Source organism: Anopheles merus, chromosome 2R (genome assembly GCF_017562075.2).
Source record: "Anopheles merus strain MAF chromosome 2R, AmerM5.1, whole genome shotgun sequence".
NCBI lineage: Eukaryota > Metazoa > Arthropoda > Insecta > Diptera > Culicidae > Anopheles > Anopheles merus.
In genome coordinates, this window is record NC_054082.1 from 10890827 (window position 1) to 10903019 (window position 12193).

A 12193-nucleotide genomic window follows, 5' to 3' on the forward strand; every position below is an offset into this window, starting at 1 on the left:
TGGACAGTAGTCTAATCACGCTTCGAGTCGATGTACAGTACAGTACATACTATAGGTAGCAGGTACAGTAGGTAGCAATATATCTTTCTCAATGTTGTGAACTTTTCGCTTATTTAATAACCCGTCATGAAACAATGATTCTACGCCACGATTGTAGTGAAATTCGATTGCAAGATATAGATTAAGTAGAAGTTCAGAAAAACTCCTAAAATGTGCATATTCTTAAAAGTTGCTTATACTTACAGGGTTTCCACGATTTATTGGTTGGTTCCCATCAATTTTTGGTGAGTTCTCATGATTTTTTGGTGTGTTCCCACAATTTTTTGGCCATTTCCCAGAATTTTTTGGTCCAATTGTATTGATATCCAATCGGAAAAAAAACAATAAATTATGACTGAACTTATCAAAAATCCATGGGATACGATAAATAAATCGTGGGAACGCACCAAACAATCATGGGAACTGACCAATAAATAGTGGAAAACCCTGTATTGTAAAAATATTATTGTGTAATACTTCATTAAACGCCTTTTATTATAAAACACAAACAAACTGAATATCCCCTATACCAAACCCCCTAAACAATGGGTGCATTGTCCGCACACTATCTGTTGTTCCACTTGAAGCAACCAGATGTTCACCGAACAGGACGGTAACTAATCCATACCTATCGAGATGTAACTAGTCAATCCTCTAGAGCCGTGTAGCACATGCTTGTAGGATGAAGCTTGATTGAATAGCTTTCTTCCATTATTTAAGCAAGTGTGCCAGTGTGCCTTCTCACCATTCCGTACTTTCACATTCTGACACAAGATGCAGCTCCTAGTGGCAGTGTTGCTTTTCGTCAGCTTTTCCAGCATTGTGTTTGCTGATGTAGTTACTGTACAGAAGTGTAAGTCTTAAGCGATTGTGTGATAAATGCAACGGTTCACTGTTATCATTTAATTTACCATTTTTTATTTTACACAGGTAAGCAAGGACCGCTACCAGTATCGGTCGATGTGACCGGATGTCGGACAACACCGTGCGAACTACCCAAGGGGCAGGATGCGGCCGTCCTCGTCGACTTTACAGCCGATCGCCATCTGACGGCCCTGGTGCCGAAAGTGCACGCTAGCTTTGGTGGGGTGACGGTACCGTTCGAGCTGCCGGATGATCGGAAAGATGGTTGCCAGTGGCTTGTCGGGGGCATGTGTCCCGTGTCACAGGACGAAGATGTTACGTACGAGCTGCGTCTACCAGTGCTAGCTGTGTATCCTTCGATGAGTCTCACCGTGGAGCTGCAACTGGTCGATCAAGATAATACAGTTGCTACCTGTTTCCAGCTGGAAGCGAAAGTAGTCTAAGAAGCAGAACTCGTTCGAGTACTTTTCATTGTTGTTGAGTCCAGAGTGAAGAAATGAAACATTTGCCACTTGAGAATATCAGGATTTGCTTTTATTTCTATTAGTTAGCGGCAACAACACGGGCATCAACAACGAAGCAAGACACAGAGTTGCTGTCCTGGTCCACAATATCGATCTCGATGCTCAGACTAACCAGCGGGTAGATCGGGAGCACTGGGATGGTGAGACGGTAGGTGACGTCCTCGTTGGCGCTCAGCGGGCAGCTGGAGCCCTCGAGCCAGGCGCAGGTGTCGGCGAACTCAGCCGGCAGCGGGTAGGGAGCGGTGATGCCAAGAGCCGTCGCAGTCGGAACAGTGGTCATGCTGGTAACGGCACGATCTACAACAGCACAACGGGAGCACGATCAGCACTAAAGTCACAACGGAACAGGGCTTCCCCACAACTTACCGGTAGTGAAATCGATGTAAGCGATCACATCCTGTCCACGCACCAGATCACAGGGCGGAGCAGTGCAGCCCAGGATGTTCACATTGGTGGCCTGCGGGCGTCCGTTGGTACAGGCACGGCCAACGTTACCGTACACTACGGCCGGCACAAGGGCAATCAGAAGAAGTGCTCGGAACATGGTTGCTTGTTGGGAGTGTGTGTGTGTGTTGTGCCGGATTTGGAACTTGCTTCAGTGTTGCTACCGCTGTTGTGCTTCCACGTTTGACAAGCTATCCAAATTTTGGGTCCCATTTTATATACGTACCTCAAATCTGCTCACAATAGGGTTACAAGAAGCTGTAAATGGTCACTATGTAACAACGCACTCTAACGTACGTACATCGGCTGATAGGTGTGCTTTGGGACAAAAACTTTTTTTTTCCTCACCCACCCCCCCCCCCCCCCCCCCCCTTATTTTATGGAAGTGAATCTCATGATAACTAACTGCTGTAGACGATAAGCTGGCGCGATACCTGGTGAACAGGTGGTCCACTTGAGGTGCCAAATTGCAATAATCGGGGTTGGATTTGCCAAATCGACAGCTGCTTATTCTTCTTTTTTTCTCGTGTGCGCTTACTTGCTCTCATGACGGATGAGCGGATGAATGTGGACTTCTTCTTAGCGCACGTCCGTCGTGCGTCCGGGGTTCAAGTGCTTGCTGACGAATCTTGCAGCCGGCAATGGGGCGATCTGGTGATAATGCTAACTTCGTTACGTTACTGATACCATGCGGTTGCCGGGAGATTCTCAGGACGTACAAGTCTAAAGTTCCTAGGCGCGTTTTTGATCGAATGAACTGATTTTCTTCCCGTGGCCTGCTGTGGTATGCACCTAGTGAAAACTATGCCTATTTTCACAATGCTGGAATAGTTATCTCTAAACGTCAGCGTTTTATTTTGCGTTATTGATAAGCAAATAATATCGCAGATAAGCAGCAATTATTAGTTAGTTTTAGGATTTAGATATGATAAGTACAAATGGTAAAATTGAACCTTAGTTACTAATTCACTCAAACAGCTTTGTTCACCACCTCCTTACTGAAATGCCCATAAGTGAATAATTAATGACTAGTAAGTGGCACAGCTTAATGTATTGTGAACGTTCCGTAAATAATGCAATACTATTGGACGGGTACAAAAATACCAGCATAATGAGCAAACAATGAAATACTGTATAATTACTATCACAGAAAACTTTCAATAAACCTTCATAGCCGTCGTGCAGCTTCGTGATATAATGCTCATCTTAAACAAACTTTCTTCCAAATTGTAATAACTCAAAGACACATTTATTTTACCAAATCGAAACAAGCAGCATACTCCCTTAAAATGTGTGTTAGTATATTGACATCTAGATGGCGCTAACACGTGTAACGTTTACATTGATTTTTCACATAACGGTCGCATTTGGATTTGGTGACGGGTTGCTTTGAAGGGTTGTTTGATGCTTGAATATTTGGATATTTGATAATTGGTTGAATGGAGCCTAAATCTCCACAAAATATACCAATAACAACCAACTCTTGTCAATAGGGATTCTAAAAAATAATGTTTTAGATGACATTTACAGATGAATAAGATAATAAACATTGTTATTGTTATTCATCAAAGAAAACACTATATAAATTCACTCTCATTACAGTTTTAGCATTGCGGGTAGTGCACGTGAAAAGATTAGTTATTAATTTTTATTAATCATATCAATAATAATTACACTACCAACGACTGACAATTACGAGACCGGTTAATGAAACATACAGACAAAATAATCAACAGTATAATGACGAAAATCGCAATTGAAAGCTGTTTATTAAAGCACACATGAATCAATTGTTTAGGTATTCATCTTCATCGAAATATGGTTCAATCTAATGGCTTTGAATATTCATTTCCAACGTTATACAAACGACAACATAAAGAACATCGAAGTATTCACTATCATTCTCAGTAGAACATATTTCTTTACACGATACTTTACTCTTGGATCGTACGGTTGAATTGTTTGCTAACATAAAAAATAACACCAGTTTTGAATCGTTATAAATATATTCTATAACTTTAAAGCGTAGTTTATCCAATTAAATATCACGATTTTCTCCTCAAGCAACGACCACACGAGCATCGATAGCAAAGCACGTCTGTGTACGCGCCTGCTCATCCAGAATGCTGACTTCAATAACTAGGCTGACCAGTGGGTAGATTGGCAGTACCGGCATGCTCAGAGTGCTGATGATGTCTTCGCCCTGGCTGATCGGGCAAGCCGAACCTTCCAGCCAGTTGCAAGCGTTGGCACGGTCCGGGGGCAGCTCGTAGGGTGCAGTGATGCCTAGAGCGGTAGCTACCACACGATGCTGGAGCGTTTGGGCGGCAAATGCTGTGGAAATTTTGGAACCAAATAAAGAAATTATAAACTAACTGTCACGGCCAAGACAACACCCTCCCGCTTTACTTACGTGCTTCCCACTCAAGACGCATGGCAACATCGCTGCCACGAATCAGCTCGCAGGGCATCTGTGTACATCCGGTGATCTCCACGCTGGCCGGTTGCGGGCGTTGGTTGGTACAGGCACGAGTCTGCAGTGCCTCCGTGAGGCTACCGCTGGCAACGAGGGCCACTAGCAGAACGGCGTAACGATACATCATTCAGGCGATGAGCTGTTAACTGTTGTCTTGCTTTGCGCTGCTCTTACTGCTGTCTTCACACACGAGACTCGAACGGACTGCACGCTGGTGGCTCTGTACTTGACTGTCCGAGGATCGGGTACGCATGTTTTTATACCACGGTACATCTGTCGATGGTGCAAATCACCTTGATGCGGCGACTAATCTTATCCGAACCGGAGTGCAGGTGTTCGGGACACCTGCAAGAAGTTGTGGCCCAGTTATCGTGCAACGAAGATCTCCCTGTGCTTCTGATGCAAAGGTACGGCGGGGTTCCTTACGTTTTCTAATTATATGAACACCTGAGCAATGAGCTAATCAATTGTACAGTACGATAAGCTTCACAGCGTCGGCAATCACGTTTTTCCGATTCAATTTAACTTTAGCACTTGTGAGTCAACGTAACTCGCGTCTTTACGCTGTAACGGTGCGTAACAGCAGCATATCCTTATCACGAAACGGGTAGCGTCGATAAGCAAGCCTTGAAGCGTCCCTGCGAGCTGCCATAGAATTCATTGACGAAACAAGACGACGGCCATTCGTGTTTGTGTGTTGGTTTTCTCTCATTTTGCAGGAGCGTGAACCGTATTCAGCAAAGTCCATCGGGTTGCGTGTTCTATAATTAAAGGCGCAAGTAAAATTTAGCTTGGGTTTGATGGTTTTGCACCGAAGCTTCAAGTAGCTGGCTTTTTAGTACTCATTTTAGTACATCAGGAATTCAGGGGTAAAGCAAGACCTTCGATTGGGCGTTGTTATGAGTTTAGCTCTGAAATATAGTGAAATTTACAAAAAGTCCCGAACTTTACATATGAAACCATAACAGCAATTTACCTTTTCTAAAACTGCAGCTGTAAACTGTAGATTTAAAATGGTACAACAGCAGACATCGAAAAATCATATCATGCATTCAACTTTTATACAATCAATCATTTCAAATACCTGCATGCGGTTTTTATCACGTTTAATTTAATTGAAATTATTTTTAGAATCTTTGTTTAACTTAAATTGCATCACATTTTGGAAAGAGGGTTTGACGTCACATTGTGATTGTTAATTTTGCTATTGATGAGTGTGCACTGTTTCTGCGGGGGGTCCTATCCGATATTTATCTCTGGTTTGTTTATGACGCAGACAAATATATACACAATTTTTTTATTCCCAAATATTGCAAGTAATCCATGTTCGGACAAAAATACTTTTAATGACCTGATGTATGATGCGATATAACATCTGCTTTATTATCCTTGTGTAACCTTTGTAACGCCTTGCACCCGCATTACAGCAGCGTCACGGTGGCGGCAAAACAAACGGCCACCTGGCCACCATCGCCCGTTATTTCGAACTCCATCGTAACAGTGACGCCCGTGAGTGGCGCCTCGACCGGTGCCGTACCGGTCAGCGTTACGGATTGCCCAGCCGTCAGCGGACAGGAAGTGTTAATGTTGTTGCAGCCATTGCGCAGATGATCCGGCACCTCGTAGGGCAGGAACAGACCCAACAGCGATGCACGCACATCCACCGTCAGTGTGTTGGTTGGGAAGGTCGGTGCGAAGCGCACGCTAAAGTTAAAGTCCGACTGATTCGGGACCTGGCAGGGCAGGCTGGTGCATCCCGGCACGGTCACTTCCTGGGGCGTGGGCCGATTATTGGAGCCTAGACGGAGGATGGGAAGGGTTTGTCTTAATTCTTTTTCGTCTTCCTTTTTTTTGGCAAACGGACGCATACGATCGCGCACATCCACGCGTAGCTACTTACATTGAATAATTTCCAATCCTTGAGCAACTGCTGCGAACAACAGCACCACTGCTACGACTTGTTTGAACATCTTGCAATCCTTGCTATGGACCGTGCTGTGACTACTACTGCCTTCCACAGTCTACTGAGCGTGCTTGAGGTGAAGGTGAAGGTGATAAACCATTTGCACGGGTTTTAAAGCTCGCTAATCAGATAAGATAAGTCGATGGTATAATCGCGTCAAACACGAGGCAAGGTGCAAAACAGAAATTGAGGGGTGAGTTTTTTTTTCCAACCCAATCCAATCAGTCAATTTTATTACATTTGTATTTCTATTACACACATTAGACGGCTACAATCTGGGCAGACGAGCGGAAGCAGAACAGTGGCTGATCGTTGTCGTCGGTAAGCTGCAGCTGCAGGTCGACGGTGATGCCCGCGAACGGTGCCGCCGCCGGTGTGCTCAGGTGGTAGTTGATGAACTCACCCGCCGTCACCGGGCAGCTGCCAGCTTCGAAGAAGTTGCACGCATTCGTCTGATCGGCCGGCAGATCGTACGGTACGCGGAAATCGCCCAAAAAGATGTCCAGCGTCGCCCGGACCGTCTGGCTGGCACGGGGCGAAACGAAGTCACAGTCCATATCGACCATACCGCCGATCGGGATGACGCAGGGTTCCACCGTGCAGCCTACAACGCGCACATCCTGCGGGATGGGTGCATTGTTGGCACCTGCCAGAGAAGGAATGCACAGGGACAGGTGTTAAAGTACGGGGCTTTTTTTACGCTACACTAGCGGAGCAGTAGCATCATCGAGCAAATACTTACAAGGCCTCACCGCTAGACCGAACGCCAGGGCCGGAAGGCAGGCAACTACGAACAGAATGTTTCTCATCGTGAAATACTGGCCGGTCTTTGGTTACTGGTTAATGATACACGGTACTGCTTCGCTCGGCGCTAGGTGCCGGATATTTAAGAGTAAAATAGCCAATTACCAACTGATACATTTGTATCTTATCACGCCATGCTGTTACACTTTATCGCCTGCTCGTTATCCTCGGGCCGATGAACGTCAGCCAATCGTTTTGGATTAAACATGGAGATTACATAGATTAGCAGCCGTTCCGTTTGGCGGCACCACATTGCACACTTCCTCACGTTCGGGGCTGGCATGATTCAACCGTTTGCGAGCTGCGATAAACTTTTCCCATGACCAATCATTTTGGAACGTAATATTGCAAATAATGAAGGAGTTGTTTACTATTGAGAATATAGGTGCGTTGAACGCACGTTTGTTCCATTAAATACCCTAGATTTTGGTTGTGAAATTCGCTGCGAATAACTCGTTAATTTCAAAGGTTGTTATTGATGATCTATGTTTATTGATCATTAAACATAGGGCTAAATCCCATAGTTTAATTTATCGGGATAAATCCCATAGTTTATCCCGAAACAATTCTTGCCGATGATCGGAAGCAAATCAGGGCCTGTCCATCATCGTCGGCAAGCTGCAGCTGCAGATCAACGGTGATGCCCGCGAACGGTGCTGCCGCCGGTGTGCTCAGATGGTAGTTGACAAACTCACCGGGCGTCAACGGGCAGCTACCTGCTTCCAAAAAGTTGCACGCATTCTGCTGCTCCACCGGCAGATCGTACGGCACCCGAAACGTTCCAAGAAAGATGTCCAGGGTGGCGCGCATACCGTTAGTGGCCCGGGGTGCCACAAAGTCTAGATCCATGTCGACCAGCCCACCGATCTGCACCGTGCACGGTTCGGCGGTACAGCCCACCACGCGTACTTCCTGCGGTACGGGAGCATTGTTGGCACCTGCAATGGTGGGCAGCAGTGGGGAAGGTGTGTGATGATGCTTTCGAATGCTAGTACTTTCTGCACTCACATGGTCTCACAGCAATGCCGTAAACTAACGACGGTAGACAGACGGCAAACAGCACCGCTTTAAGCATTTTGTTGTATCCTGTAGTTAAACTATCCGAACACTATCCAATAGCCTACCTCACGCTCGACTGTCCCGAAAACTAGTCGAAAACATGTATTTATTTTCACCGATGCACTGCCTCGTGACGTTACAACACAAACTCGGTTGCTGTAGGTTATAGTTACTTATCTTATCGAGGACCGACACACGGCAACAGCACCAGCCGGATTGATTTTCGGTGAAACCTTCCCATTATTTGGACGATTGCATTGATCATCCCACACAATCGAATTCTTTCCTTACCTTGTAGCTTCCTTAGCGCTACCTTTGTGAGGGACAATGATGGAGGCTTAAGATAAGCGCCAGTGAAGTACAATCTTTACCATTTTATTGAATTATGGTTGCATTATGTTTTTGTTTGTGGACCTGTTTGGTATGTCCTTCTACAAAATCTTTTGACACTGTTTGGTTATCAAGCTCGCAAACGCGCGTTATTCGTGCCCAGGGGTGTGTGTGTGTGATCTCGTGATGCAACAATGTTTACTACCTTGAGGTGCCTGCGATAGGGAAGCTTTTGCATATCCGTTTGATGTGATATCGTTAGAATTAATAATGAGACTTATTGCCAATGAATTGCTCAACAAGTCCCGGAATCAGGAGTGAATGCAGTTAAAATGTGTGTATAATTATGATATATCATTCCATGTAGTGTTATTAATTGAGCTTTTACCATCTTGCGTATCTTATCAACGGCATCAAAACACGATTTAAACAACGTACGATCGAAGAATGAAACACGTCCACAGCGACAGCATACAGCGACAGCATATAATAAACAATCGTGCGTAACTGATACTGTTGGGTGGTTTGTTTCCAGAACGTTTCTACTGCGAAACTATCCGCCACGAAATAAACAATTTCGACGAATTTCTGTATGTTCGGCATGTGCCTTTTTTTGTGCGTAACATAACTGTTGTGTAATCGGACACGATAATGGTAATTACCACCAACTGCTCCGGCGAAGCGGAAAACCCCCGCGGAACGAGGACACAGGGGTGTACCGTTTACACATCAGATTTAGCGTGTAATTGATACGGTAAAATATTTGCTCAACTAAACCCACCGGTCGGTGGCAGGTATCAAAACGCTGCAGTATGTCGAACAGATTCCTTGCCACACACCTTGGTGCGCAATGTGGCAGAGGAATACCGCGCGGGAAAATTCTTTAGCCTTTGGTTAAGGGATTGTCTGCTATCCAGCAGCGAAACACCGGCTGGTGATATGCTAATGGACATGCTTTCATGTTGCAGCACGCAGCGTTAGGAACAACGTTTCCGGAGGAACTTTATGCTTCTCGGTGGTGAGTGGGGGAGCTTCTGAGTTGTGGTAAGACTTTTTCCATTAAAACATCAAGCGATGAACATGCATTAATAATGAGACATTTCTGCCAAATCTCTCAGGTTTTTTGCCGTTCTGCGGATAGATTGATGTTTGTTTGTGAATCGCACGCAGCTTCATTTTAATGAAAATTTGCTATTTTACAAAGAGAAAAATTTAAACAAACATTCTAGAACAGGACATTTTCTAATGTTTTTTTCTAATTTCTAAATTAAATGTTTTTTCTTACACTTTTCCAATACTTAAAACACACGCATCAGACTAGCGCATAGATTCGCCTTTAATGCTTCGAAGTGTGCAGTTGTGTCTGTTTAAATATGAATTTAAACACAATATGATCTTCTCCTTAAGCAGACAGTTTAATGCAATCTATTTATTTATTAACATTACATATTCCTACCAGCAACACATTACCATCAAGCAGTTAGACACAATCACTTATGCTATCACAATCACAATTTTTACACGTTTACGCCATAAAAAAACAAGTGCAGAGTAACAACAACAACCCTCGAACGCTGCTGGTAGAAGAGCATTGAAATCACCCCTTTCCAAAAAGCGCCCATTTGTTTGCTACGGTTTATGAATATGCATTGGCCCTCTCCACCGGTGGGCAGATTCTAGCTTCTGGCGTTTCCCTCCTCTCGACCGTATGGCTCATCGCGATACAGCTAATTTTCAATATTTATGCAAAACTGAACAAGGACGAACGAAATTAGCAGCACCCTCGCTTCTCACACAGCCCAGGGTAAGTGCAATTGGCCAAAAAATCATCCTTTCTACCGGCTCACCAGTAAGTGTGGCCTAGTCTGTTGCTTTTTCGCTGATCCCTTTACCCAGCCCGTGCGTAGCGGTAGATCGTTCCGGTAGAAGCGAAAACAAAAACCATCGAGGTAACAACACTTTGGCAGCAAACGGGTAGCGAAATAAAACAAACAAAACAAACAAACGCACCAACAACGCATACTTACGCCTCCATCTCAAGGTCCCTTTTTCTTGCATTTTTTTTTTCTTCTCAGCACCTACTCTTAGGCATTTGTGCACAGCCAGAAACAAAACGCAGTAATCTTCTCAGTCCACTGCTGGGCAGCGGTAAGCTTTCGGTATATTTATTTCGGTCATCACACACGCCCAACACACACACACACACCTACACAGGCGCACCCTGGTCAGGCGCACGTACACCCAGCCCCGGCTCGTGTTGTTGGGCTGCAGGACTCGCCCAAGCGAAATAACGGGCAAAACGATCGTCTTGGCGCAGGTTCCTGCTATCCGCCGAAAACCCCTCCCTTAACGACTATATGTACACGGTTCCGGCACGGCTCCAACGGCTCTGTCTTTCTTAAAACTAAACTGCTGCAGGGGTTTTTTGGCCACTTATCCGAATGTCAACATTAAGATGTGCGAGCTTAGAAGCGAGGGAGGGGAAGGGGTGAAGGAAGGAGTTTGGTATTTTTGTGTTTTTTTTTTAAATAAACGCTTAACTATACAACATCGCCACCGGCCGGAAAGCAGCACCCGCCCTCAGAAGGCGGGCGCACAGTCACAGCAAAAGTTGACGGCCCGCTCCTCCCACACCCACAGCTCGCGCAGCTCGCCCGGCAGCCCGTCGACGCCGATGCGCCGCAACCGGTCGCTCTGCACGCACTCGCCCGTCCGCCGCCGCAGGATCTTCACCGTGAACGAGCGCGGCTGGCAGGAGTAGTGGCCGTACCAGCACTTCTGCCGCGTACACTCGACCGTCCGCAGGAAGCGCGGAAAGTACTCCGGCCCGAGGTCGATCCACCGGATCTTTGCCTCACACTCCCAGGGCCGGGGCGAACCGCCGGTACCGGGCGATCGCGTGCGTCCCTTGCCGCCGAACGATCGGACCGGGCGGGCTGCTGCTGCCGGATTGCTACCATCGTCCGGCTCTGCTGCCGTTGTGTCCGCTGCCGGTTCCGCCATCGTCTCGAGGATGTCGTTGAACAGATCGCGCCGGGTTCGGACCCGTGCATCCCCGTCGCCGTGCGGGATCGACTCGGAGACGTGGCTCACCTCCCAGGCCGGCTTGTTGCTCAGCTCGAGCGAGTACGTATCGTCGACGTAGAACGGGGGGAACGGTTCCGCGTCTCGCTTGCCGGCCGGGTTCGCGTGGTCACCGCTGTCCGCTACCGGTGGCTCCTCGATGCTCATGTAGCGTGGATTGAACGCCGGTCCTAGTATTTCGGTCAGCACCGGCGGTGGCAGCTGCCCGCAAGCGTTCTCGCCCTGCTTTGAGAGGAAGCTGTAACCGTCATCGTCGTTGTCGTTCGATCCTCGCTTCAGCGCACGACCGTCGCACTGTAGCAGGATCAGTGTCAGCAGGAGCAACATTGCGGCCACCAGTGCTCTCCGCAACATGGTGTGGCTGGACTGTGTTTGGGGTCGGTAAATACAAACAAAGATGCGATGTGGCAACGACCAGTCGCTAGCGGAGGCTAATCATAACACACAGAAGCGCGTGCACACACTATCATACACACAGACAGACACTGTGGACACTGTTGGAAGCCAAGGGACAGACGAAGCTGTCAAACTGGTCACACCGAACTCAATACCACTCTTCCCGAAACTGGTCCCTTGATTCACTCGATCGTTTGTCGATTTACACTG

At 46.6% G+C, this 12193-nt stretch overlaps 6 protein-coding genes across 6 annotated transcripts; 1 reads left to right on the forward strand and 5 right to left on the reverse strand.

The window, feature by feature from the left end:
- Positions 1 to 711: 711 nt before the first annotated feature.
- On the forward strand, positions 712 to 1484 carry LOC121589463 (NPC intracellular cholesterol transporter 2-like). Its single transcript, XM_041908408.1, has 2 exons — positions 712 to 892; positions 970 to 1484. The coding sequence occupies exons 1-2, from the start codon at positions 814 to 816 to the stop codon at positions 1344 to 1346; spliced, it is 456 nt and encodes a 151-aa protein (XP_041764342.1). The 5' UTR covers positions 712 to 813; the 3' UTR covers positions 1347 to 1484.
- LOC121589917 lies at positions 1416 to 4594 on the reverse strand. Its single transcript, XM_041909173.1, has 4 exons — positions 4285 to 4594; positions 3940 to 4205; positions 1794 to 2016; positions 1416 to 1724 (listed from the first exon to the last, which is right to left on the reverse strand). The coding sequence occupies exons 1-4, from the start codon at positions 4472 to 4474 to the stop codon at positions 1447 to 1449; spliced, it is 957 nt and encodes a 318-aa protein (XP_041765107.1). The 5' UTR covers positions 4475 to 4594; the 3' UTR covers positions 1416 to 1446.
- A 1110-nt stretch (positions 4595 to 5704) lies between these two features.
- On the reverse strand, positions 5705 to 6395 carry LOC121589467. Its single transcript, XM_041908411.1, has 2 exons — positions 6248 to 6395; positions 5705 to 6145 (listed from the first exon to the last, which is right to left on the reverse strand). Exons 1-2 carry the CDS (start codon positions 6315 to 6317, stop codon positions 5769 to 5771), a joined length of 447 nt encoding a protein of 148 aa, XP_041764345.1. The 5' UTR covers positions 6318 to 6395; the 3' UTR covers positions 5705 to 5768.
- A 101-nt stretch (positions 6396 to 6496) lies between these two features.
- Positions 6497 to 7187, reverse strand: LOC121589464 (NPC intracellular cholesterol transporter 2-like). The gene is made up of 2 exons (XM_041908409.1): positions 7053 to 7187; positions 6497 to 6956 (listed from the first exon to the last, which is right to left on the reverse strand). The coding sequence occupies exons 1-2, from the start codon at positions 7117 to 7119 to the stop codon at positions 6571 to 6573; spliced, it is 453 nt and encodes a 150-aa protein (XP_041764343.1). The 5' UTR covers positions 7120 to 7187; the 3' UTR covers positions 6497 to 6570.
- Positions 7188 to 7583: 396 nt separating this feature from the next.
- LOC121589466 lies at positions 7584 to 8267 on the reverse strand. The gene is made up of 2 exons (XM_041908410.1): positions 8123 to 8267; positions 7584 to 8052 (listed from the first exon to the last, which is right to left on the reverse strand). The coding sequence occupies exons 1-2, from the start codon at positions 8187 to 8189 to the stop codon at positions 7667 to 7669; spliced, it is 453 nt and encodes a 150-aa protein (XP_041764344.1). The 5' UTR covers positions 8190 to 8267; the 3' UTR covers positions 7584 to 7666.
- Positions 8268 to 10666: 2399 nt separating this feature from the next.
- LOC121589506 (protein trunk) lies at positions 10667 to 12193 on the reverse strand. Its single transcript, XM_041908472.1, has one exon. The coding sequence runs from the start codon at positions 11939 to 11941 to the stop codon at positions 11084 to 11086; it is 858 nt and encodes a 285-aa protein (XP_041764406.1). The 5' UTR covers positions 11942 to 12193; the 3' UTR covers positions 10667 to 11083.

What these genes read in the sequence shown, in the direction of transcription:
- LOC121589464 (XM_041908409.1), bottom strand. Translation starts at nt 7,119, where the DNA reads ATGAGAAACATTCTGTTCGTAGTTGCCTGCCTTCCGGCCCTGGCGTTC. An exon ending in CGGTCTAGCGGTGAGGCCTT is followed by an intron (nt 6,957 to 7,052) that starts GTAAGTATTTGC and finishes CTTCTCTGGCAG; the next exon opens with GTGCCAACAATGCACCCATC.
- LOC121589917 (XM_041909173.1), bottom strand. Translation starts at nt 4,474, where the DNA reads ATGATGTATCGTTACGCCGTTCTGCTAGTGGCCCTCGTTGCCAGCGGT. An exon ending in CTATCGATGCTCGTGTGGTC is followed by an intron (nt 2,017 to 3,939) that starts GTTGCTTGAGGA and finishes CACTGAAGCAAG; the next exon opens with TTCCAAATCCGGCACAACAC. An exon ending in TTACATCGATTTCACTACCG is followed by an intron (nt 1,725 to 1,793) that starts GTAAGTTGTGGG and finishes GTGCTGTTGTAG; the next exon opens with ATCGTGCCGTTACCAGCATG.
- LOC121589467 (XM_041908411.1), bottom strand. Translation starts at nt 6,317, where the DNA reads ATGTTCAAACAAGTCGTAGCAGTGGTGCTGTTGTTCGCAGCAGTTGCT. An exon ending in AGGATTGGAAATTATTCAAT is followed by an intron (nt 6,146 to 6,247) that starts GTAAGTAGCTAC and finishes TCCTCCGTCTAG; the next exon opens with GCTCCAATAATCGGCCCACG.
- LOC121589506 (XM_041908472.1), bottom strand. Translation starts at nt 11,941, where the DNA reads ATGTTGCGGAGAGCACTGGTGGCCGCAATGTTGCTCCTGCTGACACTG.
- LOC121589466 (XM_041908410.1), bottom strand. Translation starts at nt 8,189, where the DNA reads ATGCTTAAAGCGGTGCTGTTTGCCGTCTGTCTACCGTCGTTAGTTTAC. An exon ending in CGGCATTGCTGTGAGACCAT is followed by an intron (nt 8,053 to 8,122) that starts GTGAGTGCAGAA and finishes CCACCATTGCAG; the next exon opens with GTGCCAACAATGCTCCCGTA.
- LOC121589463 (XM_041908408.1), top strand. Translation starts at nt 814, where the DNA reads ATGCAGCTCCTAGTGGCAGTGTTGCTTTTCGTCAGCTTTTCCAGCATT. An exon ending in TGTAGTTACTGTACAGAAGT is followed by an intron (nt 893 to 969) that starts GTAAGTCTTAAG and finishes TATTTTACACAG; the next exon opens with GTAAGCAAGGACCGCTACCA.